The 18,940-nt window shown below is 40.8% G+C and overlaps 1 protein-coding gene across 3 annotated transcripts; it reads left to right on the forward strand.

Annotated features, from left to right (window-relative positions):
- Positions 1 to 559: 559 nt before the first annotated feature.
- LOC145447001 (uncharacterized) lies at positions 560 to 18,722 on the forward strand. Of its 3 annotated transcripts, none has more exons than XM_080325424.1 (3): positions 560 to 1,979; positions 2,045 to 2,157; positions 15,994 to 18,722. In XM_080325424.1, the coding sequence occupies exon 3, from the start codon at positions 16,894 to 16,896 to the stop codon at positions 18,625 to 18,627; it is 1,734 nt and encodes a 577-aa protein (XP_080181550.1). In that variant the 5' UTR covers positions 560 to 1,979; positions 2,045 to 2,157; positions 15,994 to 16,893; the 3' UTR covers positions 18,628 to 18,722. The 3 variants fall into 3 exon arrangements, with proteins under 3 accessions (XP_080181550.1, XP_080181551.1, XP_080181549.1); XM_080325425.1 differs by having other exon boundaries at positions 2,056 to 2,157; XM_080325423.1 differs by having other exon boundaries at positions 560 to 2,157.
- The last annotated feature ends 218 nt before the right edge of the window (positions 18,723 to 18,940 follow it).

Consider the following 18,940-nt stretch of genomic DNA (forward strand, 5'->3'; position numbering starts at 1 on the left):
TGGTGTATGGAACTGATAAAAATTGCTAATAAACCAATGATAATGAGAATACTTAGTGTCTTTACTTACTTGGTAATCGCTACTCTCACATATACTAGATTATAGATTATCGGCTTCACTTTTAGTTCTACTTGATTACCAAGGATGACTACTTTGACCACCTCCGAATATTAGTACTTGAATCCATATGCAGATGCCAATCCGTCAAGCCGTGTAAGAAAATTATGCGCCCTAGCGCATACGATTCACGTCCATCCGACCCGAAATCCGGCTTGCAGAATAAGATAAAGCAGGATCACAAATAAAGTTATTCGTTTTTTTAATTGTCTGAATCTATATTTTCCCATTATTAACCTGGAACTGCGAGCTATCCAGCATTGTCTTCAATAGATTAACATGATCATCACAACCCACCCAGCTCACATACACGCTGGAGATTTTATATCCACCCGCCTCCCACTATAAGTAGCAAGGTCAACTTGGCGGCTAAGGATTTTTCATTGTGTTCAGTTCATTTTTGAAAACATCACTTCGTGATACGTGAGTTTCATGTGCATCACATAATCAATCGCTGTAGTCGGTTAATTTAGATGACGGTGGGGTTAGGCAACGAGCTGAGCAGAATCGCAATCAGATGTGAATTGCAACGTTTCGAGTGCAGGGATTCAGTAACCATGCAACTAGTATCGTTTCTACACGTTCTTTGCAGCACCCAGCGTGGAGGATGTTGCGTGCGTGGCATGGTTGCAGTAATTATGAAAAGCGAAAAACAACACGCAATTATACACCCAAGCTTACCATAGCCCATAGGACTAGACAGATTTGGACTTTTTGATGTGTTGAAGTAATATTTTGTTAAAAAAAGTCTTTAACCCAATATCAAGTAGGCCTAGCAAGTTTTAAAAGCGTCTCCTACGTTGGAGACGCTCAACACGAGCCCAAAACTGACTATCTCGATGCTTTTTTGTAACATGTTTTCTTTTGCCCTTTTTTATTTTATCTAATTGAAAAAGTCGATATATATATATATAAGTTTTAAGAGTTTATTGCAGTGGTTCTCAACCTTTTTGTCATCACGGACCCCTTCCAGACCTTAACGGACCTCGCGGACCGGGACCCCCACGAAGTTTTAGTTCAAATTTAGCTCAATTATCGTGCAAGGGTGCAATCGTCATCTGTCTTGTGCAAATGATAACTGAAGGCTTAGTGGTAAACAGCAACAAAATGACTTTTCTTGAAAAAAAATATACTTGTGTAGAAATTATATTGACTTCTATTATTTCAAAAATAATTCTGCAACTGCATTTCTTGAAATACGCGGTAGTGGCATGGAAGGTTATATGCGTTGCAGAGATAATTCTCAAATATGAAATTCGGACTATACACTGAGCATAAATCAATGAACTATCGGTTAATCGTGCGGAGCGCGAAAAAAATTAAGTTTACCGCAGAATTCGCGCCCCCAGTTCGAGAACCACTGCCTATCTTGAAGTTATTATGGAAAAATAGTTATCTCAGGAGAAAACGGATTTCTGTAAACACTTTGAAGTCATCGTGATTGAAAAGCTTTTTTCCACAATAGAACAGTATCAGACTAGGGGTATTGGTAATTCAGCAATTAAATGAGTCTGCTTAGTAGGATATTTCATCTCAGATGGTCACTCTGTTGATGTGAGCACTGGAGTTTTACTAGTAATGATGTAAAACTGTACCTCGTAATTTTCCAAATTTATAAAAATACAAATTAGGTTATCAACTATTTTGAGGCTTCGCGGACCCCCTGAAAATGCTTCGCGGACCCCCGGTTGAGAACCATTGGTTTATTGCATTCAATAGATTTCCATGTGCACGGTTGAAATAAAGGCAATGAAATGATATGCATATGGCATGGCATGCAACTGCAAGTCCACACAACACACAAGAAACTTACTACCGTTGATCCTGATTGGAATCGCTGGCCTGTTTGCCTGAAATATCAGGTGAGCAGCGATGATTTTCTAAGTTAAAGTAATTTATTAAAAAATAATTAAAAAATAAAACATAGTGTGAGCACAGGACACCGATTCCAAACAGGCCGCTGATATGCTATCATTCGGAAAGCTTGATCAATGCCATTTCAAGTTGCTTACATCATCGACAATGTTATGCGGTTGCAAGGTCAGAAACATATAAATTCACCCGCGTTGGCGCGCTTTGCATTTCTACACTATTGCGTATCGTTCAAGGTCTGCGTTCTTTTGCTTAGAACTGTGCTTTCTCTGTTATCCTTTACAGGATGTCGTCGGTATTGGGATTCTTCTTTGAGTCTTCGCTTAAGGCCCTCAAGTTACGGGACTCCCATATGCGGATGCATCTATTTTATGTCTATTGTTGCTTGTTGGCTTCCCATGAATTTTTTTTGTTTCTGTCATGCTATACGCCATGGGGCCTAAAAAAGATGACTTTGATTAGGGAGTTATGGTTAAATTACTTTGTGGGCTCTCATAGAATCATATTCAGAAGGGTCTGGAGATCGGCATTCTGTCTCTTGTATTTGGTTGTTTCGCTCCAGATATCTAGAAAGAGACGTATTATCAGATAAGTTGCTATACATTGTGAGAAGAGATGTACGGTATGTGAGTTTCTGTGGATGTTACAGAATGCTTAGAGAAGAAAGTTTCTATTTATCATATAAAAATGAATAACAAAATAATTGAAAAACTTGGATTTGAATGAAATAGAACTTACGGTGGGCACCCCTATGATAAATAATTGAAGAATTGCTCACCGTAACTCCGCTTCCACTGGTTGGGATTGAACCAATTTTTTTTAGAATTATTTCTATAGACAACCTGACACTTTCGTGAGGTGAACTGAAAATTTTCATTTTTTTAATATAATAAATAGGAACTTTCTTCTGTAGCAATGCGGCTACTGGCTGGAATTGAACCAAATTGGGTGTGTAGGCTTGAATTAGGTACCGTAACCTAACAATTTTATCAAGTAGCCAGTAAGTACGATTGGAGAAAAAAAGTCATTTTTGAACACCCCTAATAAATATCTTTTCAAGAGCCAATCTGGCAAAACTAATGTGATAGGCTATTCGTGATCACTGATCAGCGACCTTGAAAACCCCAGAAACGGCAAATTTTCAGCAGTTCAAAAGATAATGTGATTCTAAATCCTCTTGTCACTAGGTGACGCTACATGCAAAATCGATATTTTCCGCTTTGATAAATGTAAAGAACCAATTAAAATGTCTACTTGACCAATTCTGGGGCCAAGGAATTCCAAAAAATTCAAAATTATCAACTGTTTCGCACTAAACTGAATGGAAGAAAAATGGGGGGACGGGCTTGAAAATTAATGTAAAATTCGGACTACACACAAAAAATTACTGCAAAATGTAGGTCTACTTTAAAGCAGTATGGTTGATAAGAAGTTTGATAGTTGTTTATGTTCGCCCAGTTCGGTCCTTGCATTTTCCTCACTAGTCTGAGGTTGTTTCTTACGACCGCCATCTTGTATCTTTCGCGCTGCTTGATTTTAATCTCCTGTTTTTTGAAGCCTATGTTCTCCATCGTTTTAGCGACTTCTCCCCATTGCTTCAGCGGCTGTAATGCATGTGGAATGGTGTTATCTATCGTATTTTTTGCATACCTTTTTAGGATGAGGGCTAATTGATTTTCCGGCTTTCTGTCCCATTCGGTTTCCGGCTTCTTGTTCCCTCTCTGAAGATATTTCAGCGCTGGCTTCATGTACGCCAGGTCGGCCATTGTGGGTATATCTGTCAGATCCATTCCTTCCATTTCTTTGCTCTGTATCAGCTTTTCGTATTTGATTTTGCCGTTGAGACCCATCACGAATGACGCCACCCCCACCTTTAGTTTCTTTTTGATCCGGCTCGGTATTTTGTTTTTTGCCGCTGTGTAAGTAAAAAGTGGAAGAATATTAGTTCTGATTATACTGACCTTTTCGTGCCTTTCCAGGTGGAAAGTTCTTAGCTCATGCAGCTTGCGACTCGGTGACTATTGTAACCCTGTTTTATGCCCTCTTTCATTTTTATGCTTTTCCCAATAGCACTGCCAATGGATATCTTCGCCTCTCTATCCTTGAATATTGCCTCGAAGAAGCTCTTGAAGTTGGTGCCCAGTCCAGCTTCTTCTAGAGATCTATGCAGACATTGGTTTTCAATGGTATCGTATACCTTGCGAAAGTCGATTGAGATGAGCGCTCATTGGTTTCTCTTCCTCATTTCGGCCGCAATTTCTCTCAAGACAAGATTGAGGTTTTCTATATTGTTAGGAGGATTAACATACTGGGGATACGTTATCCCTGGTAGGAATCTTCAATCGATTAATTAGTATTTTGCTGAGGATTTTGTAGTCTATGTTGAGTAGAGTTATGGGACGGCAGTTCTTCATTTCTTCCTGGACTTCTTTTTTATAGATAGTCTTGATTATTCCTCGGGCGAGCTTGCTGTTAACTGTGTGATGATAGAATAGTTCATTTAGCACCAGGGTTATATATATATATCGGCTTTCAATTAAATAAAAGGGCAAAAGAAAACAGGAAACAAAGGAACATCAAGATATCAGTTTTGGGCCCTTATCAAGCGCCTCCAGCGTGGGCGGTCGTGGGCCTCTTCGAGCGATAGCCCGCGTTGCGCTAGCTCGGTCTCTATTGTTGAGCGCCATGTGGTTCTATTCCAGCCACCTCTGCGCCATGGCTCTGTCGGAATGTGGTTGTCTGTGGGAATGTGGTTGTTCCAGGGTTAATTCCTCCGCTATTAGGTCTAAAGCATGGATGTAAAATTCAGCACTTATGCCATCTTCTCCAGGTGTTCGATTTTGCTTTTGTTGCAGCGTGGCTTGCCGTACTTCTTCCTTTATTCGTTCATCTATTTCCTCTCGCTGCTTTTGCGTAAGCCGTCTAGTTTGGAATCTGAAAAATGAATCAGCTATATCGGATTCTGTAGTTTTCTTACTGTATAGCGTTTGATAGTAGCGTTCGACTATCTCTCGGATCTTGTCCGGCTCAGTGGTAGTGTTCTTGATTGCGGTGACGCATGCAACATCTCTTTGCTTCTTTATATTATCGCAAGTGTGTACGGTTTTTCCGCCTTGGCCTTCGCTTCCATTTAGAGCATGGGTGTCAAACATACGGCTCGCATCCGGCCCGCCAGACGATTTCATCCGGCCCGCGAAATAATTCTGAGTAGATTGAAAAGTTCGTCTGTTATCCAGCACATTTGCAACAAATGCTGAGATTTTTTGCAGGAAACACTTTCATTAAATATTCCCTCAAGACAGCAAATGCCGAGCATGTTCATAGGCCGCATTATAACCACCCGACCAAGCAAAAAGGGCACACTGAGTTCAGAATTTTATGGAAAAATGGACCAAAAAGTAGCTAGTCTCAGAAGTGAAAACGACGATGCGGAACCGTTCTATGCAATCTACAAGGAAGATATATTAGTTACACAAATATATAATTCAAATATCTTTGATCGAGCTGCTGTGGCACTTCCAATCCAATAGGTCCCTGGACTTGGGAAGAGAAATCCGACTTGTGATATAATAACAATCGCCCAAACTCCTACGCCCACGTTTACAGGTAAATATCTGGTATTCATCAGAGCGCATACGCGGGGCTAGCGGCAGATTACGACTGCAGCAAAGGTAACATAGAAATATGCCAACCTATATCGTCGTTAGCGCCACTGTTTTATCGGCGGTTAACTATTTATTCAATCGGACAATCACCATATTTTGCAAATAAATTTGTTCGCGGATAAAGGCGTTGCGACTTGCTGGTAAAACCCCTATGATCCGTGTATTATCCATATATGCATGATTATAAAGTATTCAAGTGAAAAACAATGACACGAGCAATGTTCCCTTTAATTTTTAACGAGTCCGCGCGCACTCACCAAATCAATGTGCGGTCCCTTGGACCCGAAACACAAGCAATGAGTTGACAAAAAAGGTCATCACTTTGAATCGACTCCCGAATACCCTGAATTTTACGAGGCTCTGACGATCGCTGCGTCGGACCCGTATCTTAATACGTTTTCCACAAAACGAGATAGTGATCATATTTTTCGAACCACAGGTGGATTTTTATTGTGCGCGCGCACGCGCGCGCGATTAGCTTAGTGGGAGCATTGGCCACGAGGTAACATTTAGGAATCAGTTGACTGATCCGGCCCGCGGGAGGTTTAAAGGCTTGAATCCGGTCCGCGACGCAATTTGAGTTTGACACCCCTGATTTAGAGCAGTGGTTCCCAACCTTTTTCGACTCATCGCCCCCCTTTTGAAGCTCCACACCGATCATCGCCCCCCAAATATTGGGAACCGAAAAACAGCACTTTGTCAGCCGCCCCCCCCCCCCCGAAGAAAAACGTTGGTCTTTGGCCCCATAGGGTGATAAACCAAACACCAGACCCCTCAGCCAGTGGGCTTTTTGTTGCTACATATCAGCTATACCCTATTTCATGTACTGTTTGGTGAGTCACCGTATGTCGCCTAAAGACAAATACCGTAAACCGGGGTAACTTTGGACTTAAGGGTAACTTTGGACACTAAGCAGTAAAAGATTTAAATGGTTATTGATGAAAAAGGGTTGCCGATGGATGTCCAATTCTTTTTCATGAGGCAACAGTACTACAAGTAGTCTCTATAAAAGGTGGATTCATTTCACTACCGGGTCAGTACATTTCAGGTGCTCCATGCCATATACCCACCTTCTCGAAACGTCATGAAAATTGGCATGCTTACAGAGCTTTGTTTTCTGATTTCAGAAATCCAAATTTCATCAAAAACGGTCGACTAGAACCGAAGGTATGATCGTCCAAAAATTGCCATTTTTGTGATCGCTCAAGCGGAAAAAAATGGCAGAAATATATACATGTAACTTAAATTTGCCATAATTGGATCAAATTAAGGCTGTTGAGGGCGAAACTTTCACACTTGGTCATTTACAGCACACTTAATGCATTTTCACGTTCTTTGACACCTGGGGCTGCCTAGCTTGACCTTTGAACCCATGCTTTTATTTATAACTTTTGAAGGCACTCATGCATGACGTCAGTTTTAATTGCAGATATCTCATGACTAACAGGTGGTATCATCAAGTGTAAGATATCATTGGAAAGCTCTTGGTAAGCACTTTCAAAATCAACAATAAAATTAGTGGATATTTCATCGTCACATTAACAAAAATTTGTGGTAGACAAGTGTTGAAAAAATTGTGAATTTTGAAATATCCAATATCCAGTAATATTATTGTTGAATTTGATAGTCCTTGTCAAGACCTTTCCAATGACACCTTACACTTGATGACACCACCTCTTAGCCAAAATATATTTGCAATTAAAAATGACGTCACGTGTGAGCGATTTTTGAAGACATGAACAGAATCATGGGGTTGAAGGTCAGACTATTCAACCCCAGGTGTCGAAGAAGATGACAAAGTATCAAGTATGATGTAAATGAACGAGTGTGAAAGTGTCACCCTCAACGACCCTAATTTGACCAAAATATAGCAAATTTAAATTGCATGTGTAAATTTCTGACGTTTTTTCCGTTTGAGCGAGCACAAAAACAGCAATTTTTGAACGTCCACATCTTCGGCTATACTTGACCGATTTTTATAAAATTTGTTTTTCTGATATCAGAAAGAAAAGTTTTCCAGGCTTACCCAATTTCATGAAAATCTGAGATTGTGGGGGCACATTTTAAATTTTTCTGGAGCACCTGACATAATCTTACCCTACCAGATAAACTTGACCCAACATCGATAAATTAATGGAGGGGGTCAATTTCATCAAAATTGATGGCCAATAAACTTCTTACAGCCAAACATAGATAGCATGTGATTCATAGATTCAAAACTTGGCAGCAGATACCTCTAAGTAGTCTTAATCCATGGCCAAAATTTCAGTGGGCTCACCCTTAGTTCAATACAAGAAAACGTGATGTCCAAAGTTGCCCGTCAAGTTTTATCAGAACGGGGCAACTTTGGACAGTGAAAAATGTGATATTTAGAGCTCTGGAAAGTGGCTGCTTCATCTGTGTCAAAGGGTATCGTCAACTATATTCCTTATCACCGGCCTGATGGCTTCTTAAAATGGAATGAGAAGGTTAATAAATTAAGAGTTTGCCAAAATATGAAAAAATGGGTAGGCAATGAGCTGAGAGATTATAATCGGGTGTAAGCTACTTGAAAAACTTATCACATACACCTAAAGATGCGCCTGCTGAATATGGGATATCGTAAATTACGACAAATATATCCATCAGTGGGCATAGGAAAGGGAAAATATATCTTTTCTAGAACAGTAATATATTCGAAATCGGCAATAAATCACGCTAACATACTTAATGTATGCTGTCGATTGCTGACACTGCCAGTGGGATACCCCATTGTCACCATACGTTATTATAAGTCCCAATTGGTGACGGCATGAGGGAAAATTGAGTAAAGGGATGAATAAGGGGGCATTAGCCTTCATGAACTACCTAATTTTTTTTTTTGGGGGGGGGGGATTAGGTAAAAATCATGCAATAGGCCAGACATATACTATTTTGTTTCAGTTTTAGTCACTGCTCTCATCAACTCTTACCAAATAAGCCTCATTTACGAGGTTTCATAAACAATAGAGTGTAAAGGCATACAAAAAACTACATTGTCCAAAGTTACCCCACATGCAGGGGTAACTTTGGACACGGATAATTTACAAAAATAAGGTACTTATTTATGACCATGAAGATTTTGGATTAGTTAATTCTAATCTTTGCTCCATGACTCCAAAAAAACACAAAACTTGCCTCCCCTACACCCTAGCATTTCCAAGATACAAAGCGGAATTGTTGAGAATTGTCCAATGTTACCCCGGTTTACGGTATATATAATTCATGTTTGAACTGGTCAATATGGTCGATGTGATATGTTGGAAAAGGTAGGACCCCTAAATAAGAATTAAACATCTTCGGGCGGAATCGTTGTTATATTGACTTCTTTACATGATGCTATTTCGTGACCTCCTGTATATCTGCTATGTCAGAAGATATGGAAATCGTCAAAACGTACCTAACTAAAAGACGCACATGATTTCATATTGGTATTTCTTTACTGGCAAATAATTTTTTCCTTGCGGGATGGCATTTGTCCTGTAGGGTCAAGGTTGCCAGGGCAGGAACATTCGACGCCAGCCATTGAGGCGCCTATCGACAATTGAACATTTATTGTATGTATATCGAAGTTTTCGGTCAACACAAGGGCATTCCTGTTCGGCCAAGGTCTTCTCGCTGCTGATCGTTTCTGGCACACTTCTCGGAGTCGCATGTTACATGGCCTCTAACTTCATATGTCTCTGTGCGTCGTGGCGCAGTAATGGCCGACGCCGAAGTCTACCATTTCCATAAATCATGCATATTTTTGTTGGGTGATGTGGACCCCACCATCAACATACATGAAAATATGAAATCGCGCAGCGCGAAAAATTTTTGAAAAAGTCGCATGAATATCTAAAATATTACTCTATAATTCATGTTAATTCACGAAATAGTTTTGGGCTTCTTCTGTTACGGGCCCCCACCCCCAATTGGGGGGTTTGGGGTGCGATAGTTACGGTCCCGACTCCAATGAAGCCATTTTAACGCGCCATCGCCCCCTCCGTTGTTTTCGCCCACTTCGTCCGTTTTCTTCGCCCCTTTGTTATTTTGACCCCCCTAGACCGCCAAATCGCCCCCATGGGGCGATATCGCCCACGTTGGGAACCACTGATTTAGAGTTTCTGGATGTTTTCTTCCTTCTCCACATTTTTCTTTTTGCCCTCCTGTAATCTGGTAGTAAAACGTTATTTCGGACGACATTAGCTCTTACTGTTTTTAGTTCTTTTTCGTCTTCCTGTAGTTCAGGGGCGGGCAACATGCGGGCCGGATCCGGCCCGCGAAGCGATTTTGTCCGGTCCGCGGAGAGTTTTCCGTCTAACATGATAATGTGGCCCGCGGCCCCAACAGTCTGCGTGCTTTCCCATTCCCACTACTTGCTTACTACCTCCAATTTTAGTGACTGTATGTTATGATATACTACATGTATGCGCAGCGTGCAAGAGTGGAGCTTACCCTGAAGTTCGTCGAAGCGAGACTTTCATTATCGGCATTTACGATGTACTCAACCATAATTTCGTTTGTGGTAATCATTGTGTTTGTCGATTACAATGATCATTTACACCAGGCTGATATTTTTTATTTTTCATTCCGTAACAGCCGACTTGTAGCACGGCACACTTCTAGGCTTTTCTAAGAAGTAGGGTTACCATATTTTGGAAATTTGAAAAGAGGACACTTTTTTAAAAATTTTTCAGACTTGCAAAACCGGAGGAAAATCCTGAAAAATGGTAAATTTTTCCCACTTTGTGGTCGGTTGACTACAAAAAGAAAGGTCAACTTTCTCGCTCAGCGCCCAAAATACAGTTTTTCCTTTCACATTATCAGTTGGTTGACTAAGAAAAGGTCAACTTTCCGGCTCATCTCCCGAAATAGCTGCTGGAGCGTTACTTCAGTGCTAATTTACTGTATATCAGTCGATTTTGCCATATATTTAACCAAAATTAACAAAAAAGAGGACAAATTTCAAAAAAAGGACATTTGGGCGTCCTCCAAGGACACTTTCAAAAAAGTCAAAAAAGAGGACAAATCCTCTTAAAAGAGGACGTATGGTAACCCTAGTAAGACACCGCTTATATCAGGGGTCGCCAACTCAAAACGGGTCGCAGGCCACTTTTCAAATTTCGTAGAGGACGCGGACCGCATGAATTCAATATCGCGATTAATCAGGCCACACAGTTGAACAACGACGCTATCTCGTCACCTACTCCACCCTAATGAATTGATATCTTGGTAAATTAGGGGTACCGGGGTTATCGAACGCCTTGAAATCTTAATTAAGGATTGCATCGTGCGTTGATTGATCAGATAGAAGCAGACATGGCGGCGCCTGTATGACAATGCTATTCTCAAATCCACATTGTCTTCGTCATTATCGGCGAGAAATTGCTTTGAAGTGACATTGCTGTCGTTAAAATGCATCCATTAAATACGATATATTCCTTGTATATGTGGATACATGGGCGAATAATGTAGCGATTCAGCAATCCGGCCCGCCAAGTACTTAATTTTCCTATATCCGGCCCGCCGACTGGAGAAGTTGCCCGCCCCTGCTCTAGTTGCTTTTTCTGTTGTTTTCCCTCCCTGGCGACATGCTTGATGTTCAAGTGCTTCAACGTCTTTTGACGGCCTCACGCCCTTCCAGTGCTTTCTGAAACGGCTCTTGGTGATATATGTTCGTATTGTTTTTCCAAATCGTGGGTTTTCTTTCTTGTTGATCTCCCAGCCTTACTGTGGTTACGGCCGCGTCGTGATCTGAAAAAGAGCAAGGGGTGTGGTTACATGTTACCGGTTTGATGTTTGCAGACGCATACATCCGGTCCAGTCTGATTTTGCCCGTTCTGTGGAAGAAGGTGTAGTCCTTTCGATTTCCCTTGAGCTTCCTGAATGTGTCTTCTATTCCCATTATTTCCCTTGCTCTCGCGTTGCGGTTGGCTTCGTCTTGTCTTTTGTCCGCCAGTTTCTGGTCGAACTCGTATGAGTCCACCCCGTTGAAGTCTCCCGCGATAATTAGGTATTTTGTTCCTCTGACTCTTGTGGCTAGCTGCCTCAGTTGCGTTCTTCTTTTCGGTCTGTCATTGTGCCCATAATAGCAGGTTATGTGATGTTTCGTTGTACCTACTTGAAGTCTGATCTGGATTGATCTTCCTTCGATGTCTTTCGTGACACACTTGGTCTGGACGCTTTTCTTGTATCGCGCGCCGAGCAGAATTGCTGTCTCCGCTGTTGACCCGTTGTATGAATTCCAAAAGGATTCCCCTTGCCACTAATTTGACCAAGCTTCTTTTGTTTCCAGCGCAGAGTGGAGTTTCTTGTAGGCACGCGATGTTCGCCCCTGTTTTTCTTACAAATTCATAAATTACTTTTCTCTTTTGAATATTCCATTTACATTGATCGTTACTATTCTTATTTGATTCTTGAAGGCAGCTTACGTTTACCTCTTTGCACTTTTTGAGTGCCTGCATATGGCGCATCGTGGCGCTATCCAGGTTGATGGGTGCGTTGCAGCATTCATTTTGGATCTTCGCCTTGTCACATTCCCAGATCCCAATGTAAATATGCACATTTGTGATTTTTTTGCGTCCCTTTACGGCCTTACTTCAGAGAAGCAGGTGCGTTTAGGGTTACACATCTTAGCCTAATGTCTCTTTTCATTGCCACCCGATTTTTTGTATCATTGTCTCGATATTCTTTAGCATCTTGTGTATGATTTCGTCGATCTTTTCTTCATTAATAATATATAAATATAATAATAATAATAATCAATCGCTTCCTATAAAATACTATCGCAAAAGAATTCTGAAGCAAAACACGGACGGCAAATGCAGAATGTGCCACAACCAAAATGAAACTGTAGCACATCTCATGTCCGGCTGTGGTGCACTTGCAGCTACCGAATACACATGGAGACACAATAGGATTGGTCACTCACTACATTCATCTTGAATTATGCAAACATTTTAACATCACCACTTCGACAAAAAATTGGTACGATTACAGCCCAGCACCAGTGACAGAAAACGAACAAGTAAAAATTCTGTGGGATGTACCAGTAATAACTGACCGCGAAATCAGAAGCAACCGCCCGGATATAATCGTCAAACTAAAAAAGAAAAGAGAATGCTTATTCATTGAACTGGCTGTCCCAGCTGATCACAACCTACAGCAAAAAGAATCAGAAAAACACTCCAAATACGCGGACCTCAAAATGGAATGTGAGAAAATGTGGCGATGCAAAATAAACATTGTACCGATAGTCATTGGCGCTACAGGGGTCGTGAGCAAAAAACTCATGAGACATATCCAACAAATTCCGGGTAACGTTCGATTCGACATGATCCAAAAGATCACATTATTGGGCACTGTGCACATTCTTCGGAAGGCCTTGAATGCACCACTGGACTAAAATTACACTTGTGAATCACAGCATAATTTCTGTAATTTCGATTCTTCCTCTTCAATCATCTCTACCTCTGCTCTGTAACCCTTGCCAATTCTTCATCTACTGCAATTCTGTAATCTGACTTCTCCGTGTATTGCATAGGAATAACAATTTGAATGTATTACTGAAATTTTAAAAATTTACTCCAATCTCGCCATTTTCCTTTGGGGGCAGGTTGCTCCCCGGATTATGTGTGTATCTACCAGTTTTACTGTGAATAAACAAAAATAATAATATATAAATAAAGGTTGATCTTTTCTATCTCACTTATGAGATGCTTTGTTTTCAGTAGGGCTTCTTCCCACCGTTTTTGTGACCTGTTCTTCGTGCCCAATTGTGTTGCCAAGAATTGTTACCTCTTTTGCCAATTTTAGCTCTGTCGCTGGTGTTTTTGGTCTGCCCTTGCGGGATCTTCTCCTCATGGTTTTCTTTTGATTTATTTTCATGCCACTTGCTTCGCCGAAATTATTTATTATTTCCAAAGCCTTTTTACATTCCTCTTCTTTTGCTAGGGTTACGGAAATATCATCAGCATATGCCTGAGCTGTTATTGGTTCCTTTTGCCCCTTCAATTTGTGCCCGGTGATATTTTTGTTCAGGCACTGTAGGAGGGACTCTGTCGTGATCGTGAATATATTCATTGGGTCTCCTTGTTTTATTCCAGATTTTATCGATATATACTGGTCGGTTCTGCCATCTATCGAGATCTTGGCCTTCCCTTGTTGGTATGTCTTCCCTAGGCAGTCTCAGAATTTCCTTCCAAGTACTGCGGCTTTGAGGGCTCCTTGCATAAATTCATGATCTATCATGTCATAAGCTTCTTGGAAGTCAACTGTGACAATTGCTCCCTTCTTGTTTTCTTGCATATCTGCCGCTACTTCCCTCATGAGGTTGAGCTTGTTGATGTTTCTTGTCGGGTTAACATATTGTTGTGGGTGCGTGATGTGCTGCCGGTTGTTCTTTGATCTGTTGTTAGTATTTTATTCAAGATTCTATAATCCGAATTGAGCAATGTAATTATCCTAGAGTTTTTTATGTTCCCTTCGTCTCCTTTTTTTGTAAATAACTTTGATTATACCTCGAGAGCAGTGGTTCTCAACTGGGGGTCCGCAAGGCATTTTCAGGGGGTCCGCGAGACCTCCCAATTTGTAAAGGATTGATAGCCTAATGTTTATTTTTCAATCAGATAAATCACGAGACGGATTCGCTTCCTAACTGGTAAAACTTACCGACTCCCACTACGAAAATGGCATTCGAAAATGAAATTGATAAATTACAGCAGACTAATCATGCAACTATATATTGCTATTTAAACATGTTTTGTCGGAGTTTGTGAAAAAAAATAGAAAGTGAATGTAGTAAAGGTCAATCAGGGTGACTTCGAAATCTTTACAAGTTGCCAGAGAGAGAGAGAGAGATATGATATTCTTTTTCGCCTGCACCATCAAGATGCTTCGACGACGGAGGTGTGATACGGCCGTGAGGTCATCTATAGTACGCGCCCCTATTTTTTTCTCCTCCATGCTATCCGTGATTGCTGAGCGCCTAGCAGGATAGCTGCGGATACCAATTTTCGAGTCTTTGGTATGACCCGGCCGGGAATCGAACCCACGACCTACCGATCGATAAGCCTGAAATGGAAATTTTTGATACATTGTCTTCTGTAATATACATAACCACTATTCAAGAATAACTTCAAGATGAACTGGTAGATAGAAATGGCTAAACGACGTGGACGTTCATTCAAAACTCTGTTTCTCGATTTTGGTGCCTGAAGGTGTCGTCGGAATCGTTACGAGTTACTCTTACATTCGCCACCACCTATTTTTGTGGAAATGAATTTTCAAAACTTGTCCATACCAAATCAAAAGCGTGGGTTTTCAAGACATGACCACTTATTTCAATAAATGCACCTGCAAAATTAGCTTTGACATGAAAAAAAAATCGATGCAATTTCAACATATTGTATGATATTATTTGTAAGATAAGTCATTTTGTTGCTATTTATCACTATCCTACAGCTAAATTTTGCAGAAGTCATATCACGGTTCTTCGATAATTGAGCTAAATTTTAACAAAAACTGGAGGGGGTTTGCGAAGGTCCCTGACGGCCAAAAGGGGTCCGCGAAGACAAAAAGGTTGAGAACCACTGGTCTAGAGGTTATGTCCTGTGCACTGTATATCTCGTTCAGCGTTTTTGTCAGGTCTTTTATTCTGGTTTTAACATTGATTGCATAAAATTCTGCACGTATCCCATCCTCGCCTGGGGTTTTCTTTTTCCTCTACTGGTCTATTGCCAGCCTGACCTCGTGGGATTGTATTTCCGCGTCTATGGCGTCTTTTTGTTTGTCTGTCAGCTTCACTTGGTGGTGTTGCTCGAAAACCTCAGACATGTTCTTGTCGGTGTTCTGTTTTTGTATAGCTCTTTGTAGAAGCTGTCTACGGTTTCTCTAATTTTTTCTTTGTCCTTTGTTGGCTTTCCTTGTTTGTCTATTATTTCTTTCATTGAAGCGTCTTCTCTTCTCTTTATCTTTTTACATGGGAGGTATGGTTTTTTGTCAAGCAAGGTTTCCTCCTCTCTTTTTTCTTCCTGCTGAAGCTTTAATAAGTCCTCCGCTCTTTCCTTCCATATTTTTTTCTTTTAGCGTTTTGTATTGTTTGTGCGATGTGTTTTTGGCTATGAGGAACTCCCTTTCTCTTTGGAGTTCTTCCTCTTCCTGCCTTTCGCGCCATTTTTTTTCTTTTCTTGTATTTTGTTAGCAAGTGTTTTAATCTTATTTTGACTCCTTGCCACCATTCCATTCCTGCTCAGTGCTCATCGATTGTGGGGTATAAAGTACTCCATTTTATCCATTTTCTCTCAAGTTCCTCATGAAAGTCTTCTCTTTATTTTTCCAGATCGTCTGGCCGCGTTGTTTATCTCCTTTTATTTGGATTATAGCATCTACGGCGTCATGGTCCGTATACGGACATGGGATTTGTACACATGAAATTGTTTTCATGTTGTCCGTTGTATATATCCCGTCTAGGCGTGCCTTCCCTTTTGGGTAGTGGAAGACGTAGTCTCTTTTACTTCTAGTCGCAGTTAGTTACTTCTAGTCGCAGTTCTGAATGTGTCTATGACATCTAGTGTAATAAAGTGCGTTTTAGTGCGACGATGACGTCATCGATATGGAGCAATTATGACGTCACAAGACTTCGCCACCTCGCACAAAAAAAAAAAGTCAGCGCCTATGTGGTATACGATGTTCTTTTAAATTCTCTACTAGTTGCTGATGAGTGTCTGCGGAAAATATTCGGGTTCATATCAATATGAACATACTACTCAATTGTATATTGAAGTTCTATACCTCCAACAAGCTACTACATATTTATAGATGTTTTGTTATTTTGGCGTAATCGTTTGACGAAGTAAATCTCTCTTGTATCATAAAAACGAAAAAGTACGCGCATTGACCCTACTTCCTCAAGCGGTCTTGTTCGTTGATGACTTCCACTCCAACAATTTATGAGGACAAAATTTTTCATTTTTTTCCAACTTCCGTCGAGTAATATAATTCGGCAACGTCTAGTTCCAAATGAATATTGAAACTCCAACTCAGTCGTATTCTACTTCCTAATTTTTTCTGTGTGATGAGACTTAGAACCGCAAGACATGCTGTGTCAAATCTGTGACAATCCTCTCTAATTTTGACATGTGCCATGCTATAATTTTACAAACCAGATAGTCAAACAAATTGCTCTGAATAGAATTAACAGAATATCTGTATTACATTCAGGTTTGAGATACAAATCACTATGTCTTACCCTAAACAAAGTTATGTTCCGATGCCTGTCGCTATTACCCCGCAAGCTGCAGTAGCAGCTACACCGATCGATGAAGCCTTGATCAATGCCATACGAATGAGTAACGATGACCTCTGCAAGGAGATTCTGTTGAAAGATAAGGAAATATTACTCCGTAAAGGCTGGAACAACTTGACACCCTTGCATCAGGCTTGCCTGTCGGGTCAGATTAACATCGTACTGCTTTTCATCGAGAACGGCGCGGATCCTAATAGTCTCAACTCGTTCGAAGAAACTCCTCTGCACTATGCCTGCCGACGAGGTGTGGTATCTGTTGTTCATTATATGATTAAGAATGGAGCTGACCCATATCTTGTTGATAAAAAAGGCCGTAATTGTATGCACTTCGCTGCACTGAATGGCAGTGTCAGCATGCTTCATTATCTACAATCTTTCACTGACCTCAACTTAGAAACTCCTGACATAACCGGGAAAAACATTCTTCACATATCGGTTGAAATGTGGCATTATCCTGCACTTTGTTATCTCGCAAAGCACAATCGCGTCGATCCGAGCTTGCAAGATCTGACAGGCGTAACTCCTCTACATATCGCCGTGGAGAAGGGATTTGCGGATTTCATTTGGACCTTGCTGCGTGCGGGAGGTTGCGAATTGCTGAAAATTTGCAATCAAAAAGGAGATTCTCCTCTGGACATAGCAAGAAAAACCAACACAACTGCTCACCAGAACTTATTTAAAGCGATATCGCAATATGCAAACTGCAGCGGTCCGCCGTCTGGTCCAATTTACACGTGGCTATTTCTCCTTACGTTTTCATTTTTTTATGCTACTGTAGTGTTTCTGTCAAGCATGTACATGCACGGGTATGGTGGTCACTTTACTTTTGTGATGTTTTCCATCTTACTGTATATATCTCGTAGTCAGACTCACCGTATTGCTCACATATGTCGCTGGCCCAATCCGGCGTTCGTTGGATTGTTTGTCGGTGGAATAATGCACTGTGCCATTGCACAATTCGGATATTTATTCCCTGCATTATGGCCATGTCCGTTTGCAATACTTTGTACGACCGTTCTAGCTGGGATTGCTATATTCCTACTAATATTTTTGATATTTGGCGACCCTGGAATTGATAGAAAGGCAATGTATTGTGAAACATTTCAACGTCCGATGAGCATGTTAGATCTAGCTGAAGGACGTGTTCCTGAGACTCAGTTCTGTCCGTACACGGAGCAGATCCATGATTACAACAGCAAGTATTGTAAACTATGCGAGAATCCGGTAATTAATCTAGACCACCATTGTCTGTTTCTTAACAACTGCATCGCTGGAAACAATCATAAGCACTTCATTCTGCTGTTGCTTGCGGTCATGTGTCTTCAAATCTCCTTTGTTTACAACTCCTTCCGGTTCATGGGATTAATGAAAAATGACCTTCATAACTTGGGCTTGGGTGACCCTTTCACTCCGTATTTGATCTATTATTACAAAGCAAACCCTTGGATAATTTTTTTGACCATCCTCTGTTTCTTCTCATTTTTGTGGGAAGGCCTTCTTGTTTACACGCAATTGTCCGGCGTAATGAAAGGAACAACAACATATAGGGAATTGAAAAAAATGAATCGAGGACAGACTCCATTGAGCAGGAAAAGGATGCTTCTTAATTTGTTTGAGTTCTTCATCCGACCCACGAATCCTGCAATACCACGCAAACTAGTAGCATAATCAAGCTTTTATTCGATTTTTTGTAGTTCAATTGATATTCAGCAGTTAACTTGAAGTGTTTTTTAAATATGCAAATACAGTCATATTCTACGTGCCGAGAGGTGAATTTGTCTTTCAAATACCCGAAAAGCTGCAGCTGGCTTGTGATTCCATAAAGTTCGTGTACTGTGGCAGGTGGAAATCGACGTTGCTACCGAGATTGCGTCGCCTGATTACGAATTACTGGTTACAAATTAGTGAGGTACATGCTGGTCAATTTGTTCAGATGAACATCAGTGCCTTCTGAGAAAGACATTGGTTCGAAAAAATGATC

Source organism: Botryllus schlosseri, chromosome 9 (assembly GCF_051294905.1).
Source record: "Botryllus schlosseri isolate E-star chromosome 9, Bs_hap1, whole genome shotgun sequence".
NCBI classification, from domain to species: Eukaryota; Metazoa; Chordata; class Ascidiacea; order Stolidobranchia; family Styelidae; genus Botryllus; species Botryllus schlosseri.

Coding starts and splice junctions, on each gene's coding strand:
- LOC145447001 (XM_080325423.1), top strand. CDS start 16,894: ATGTCTTACCCTAAACAAAGTTATGTTCCGATGCCTGTCGCTATTACC.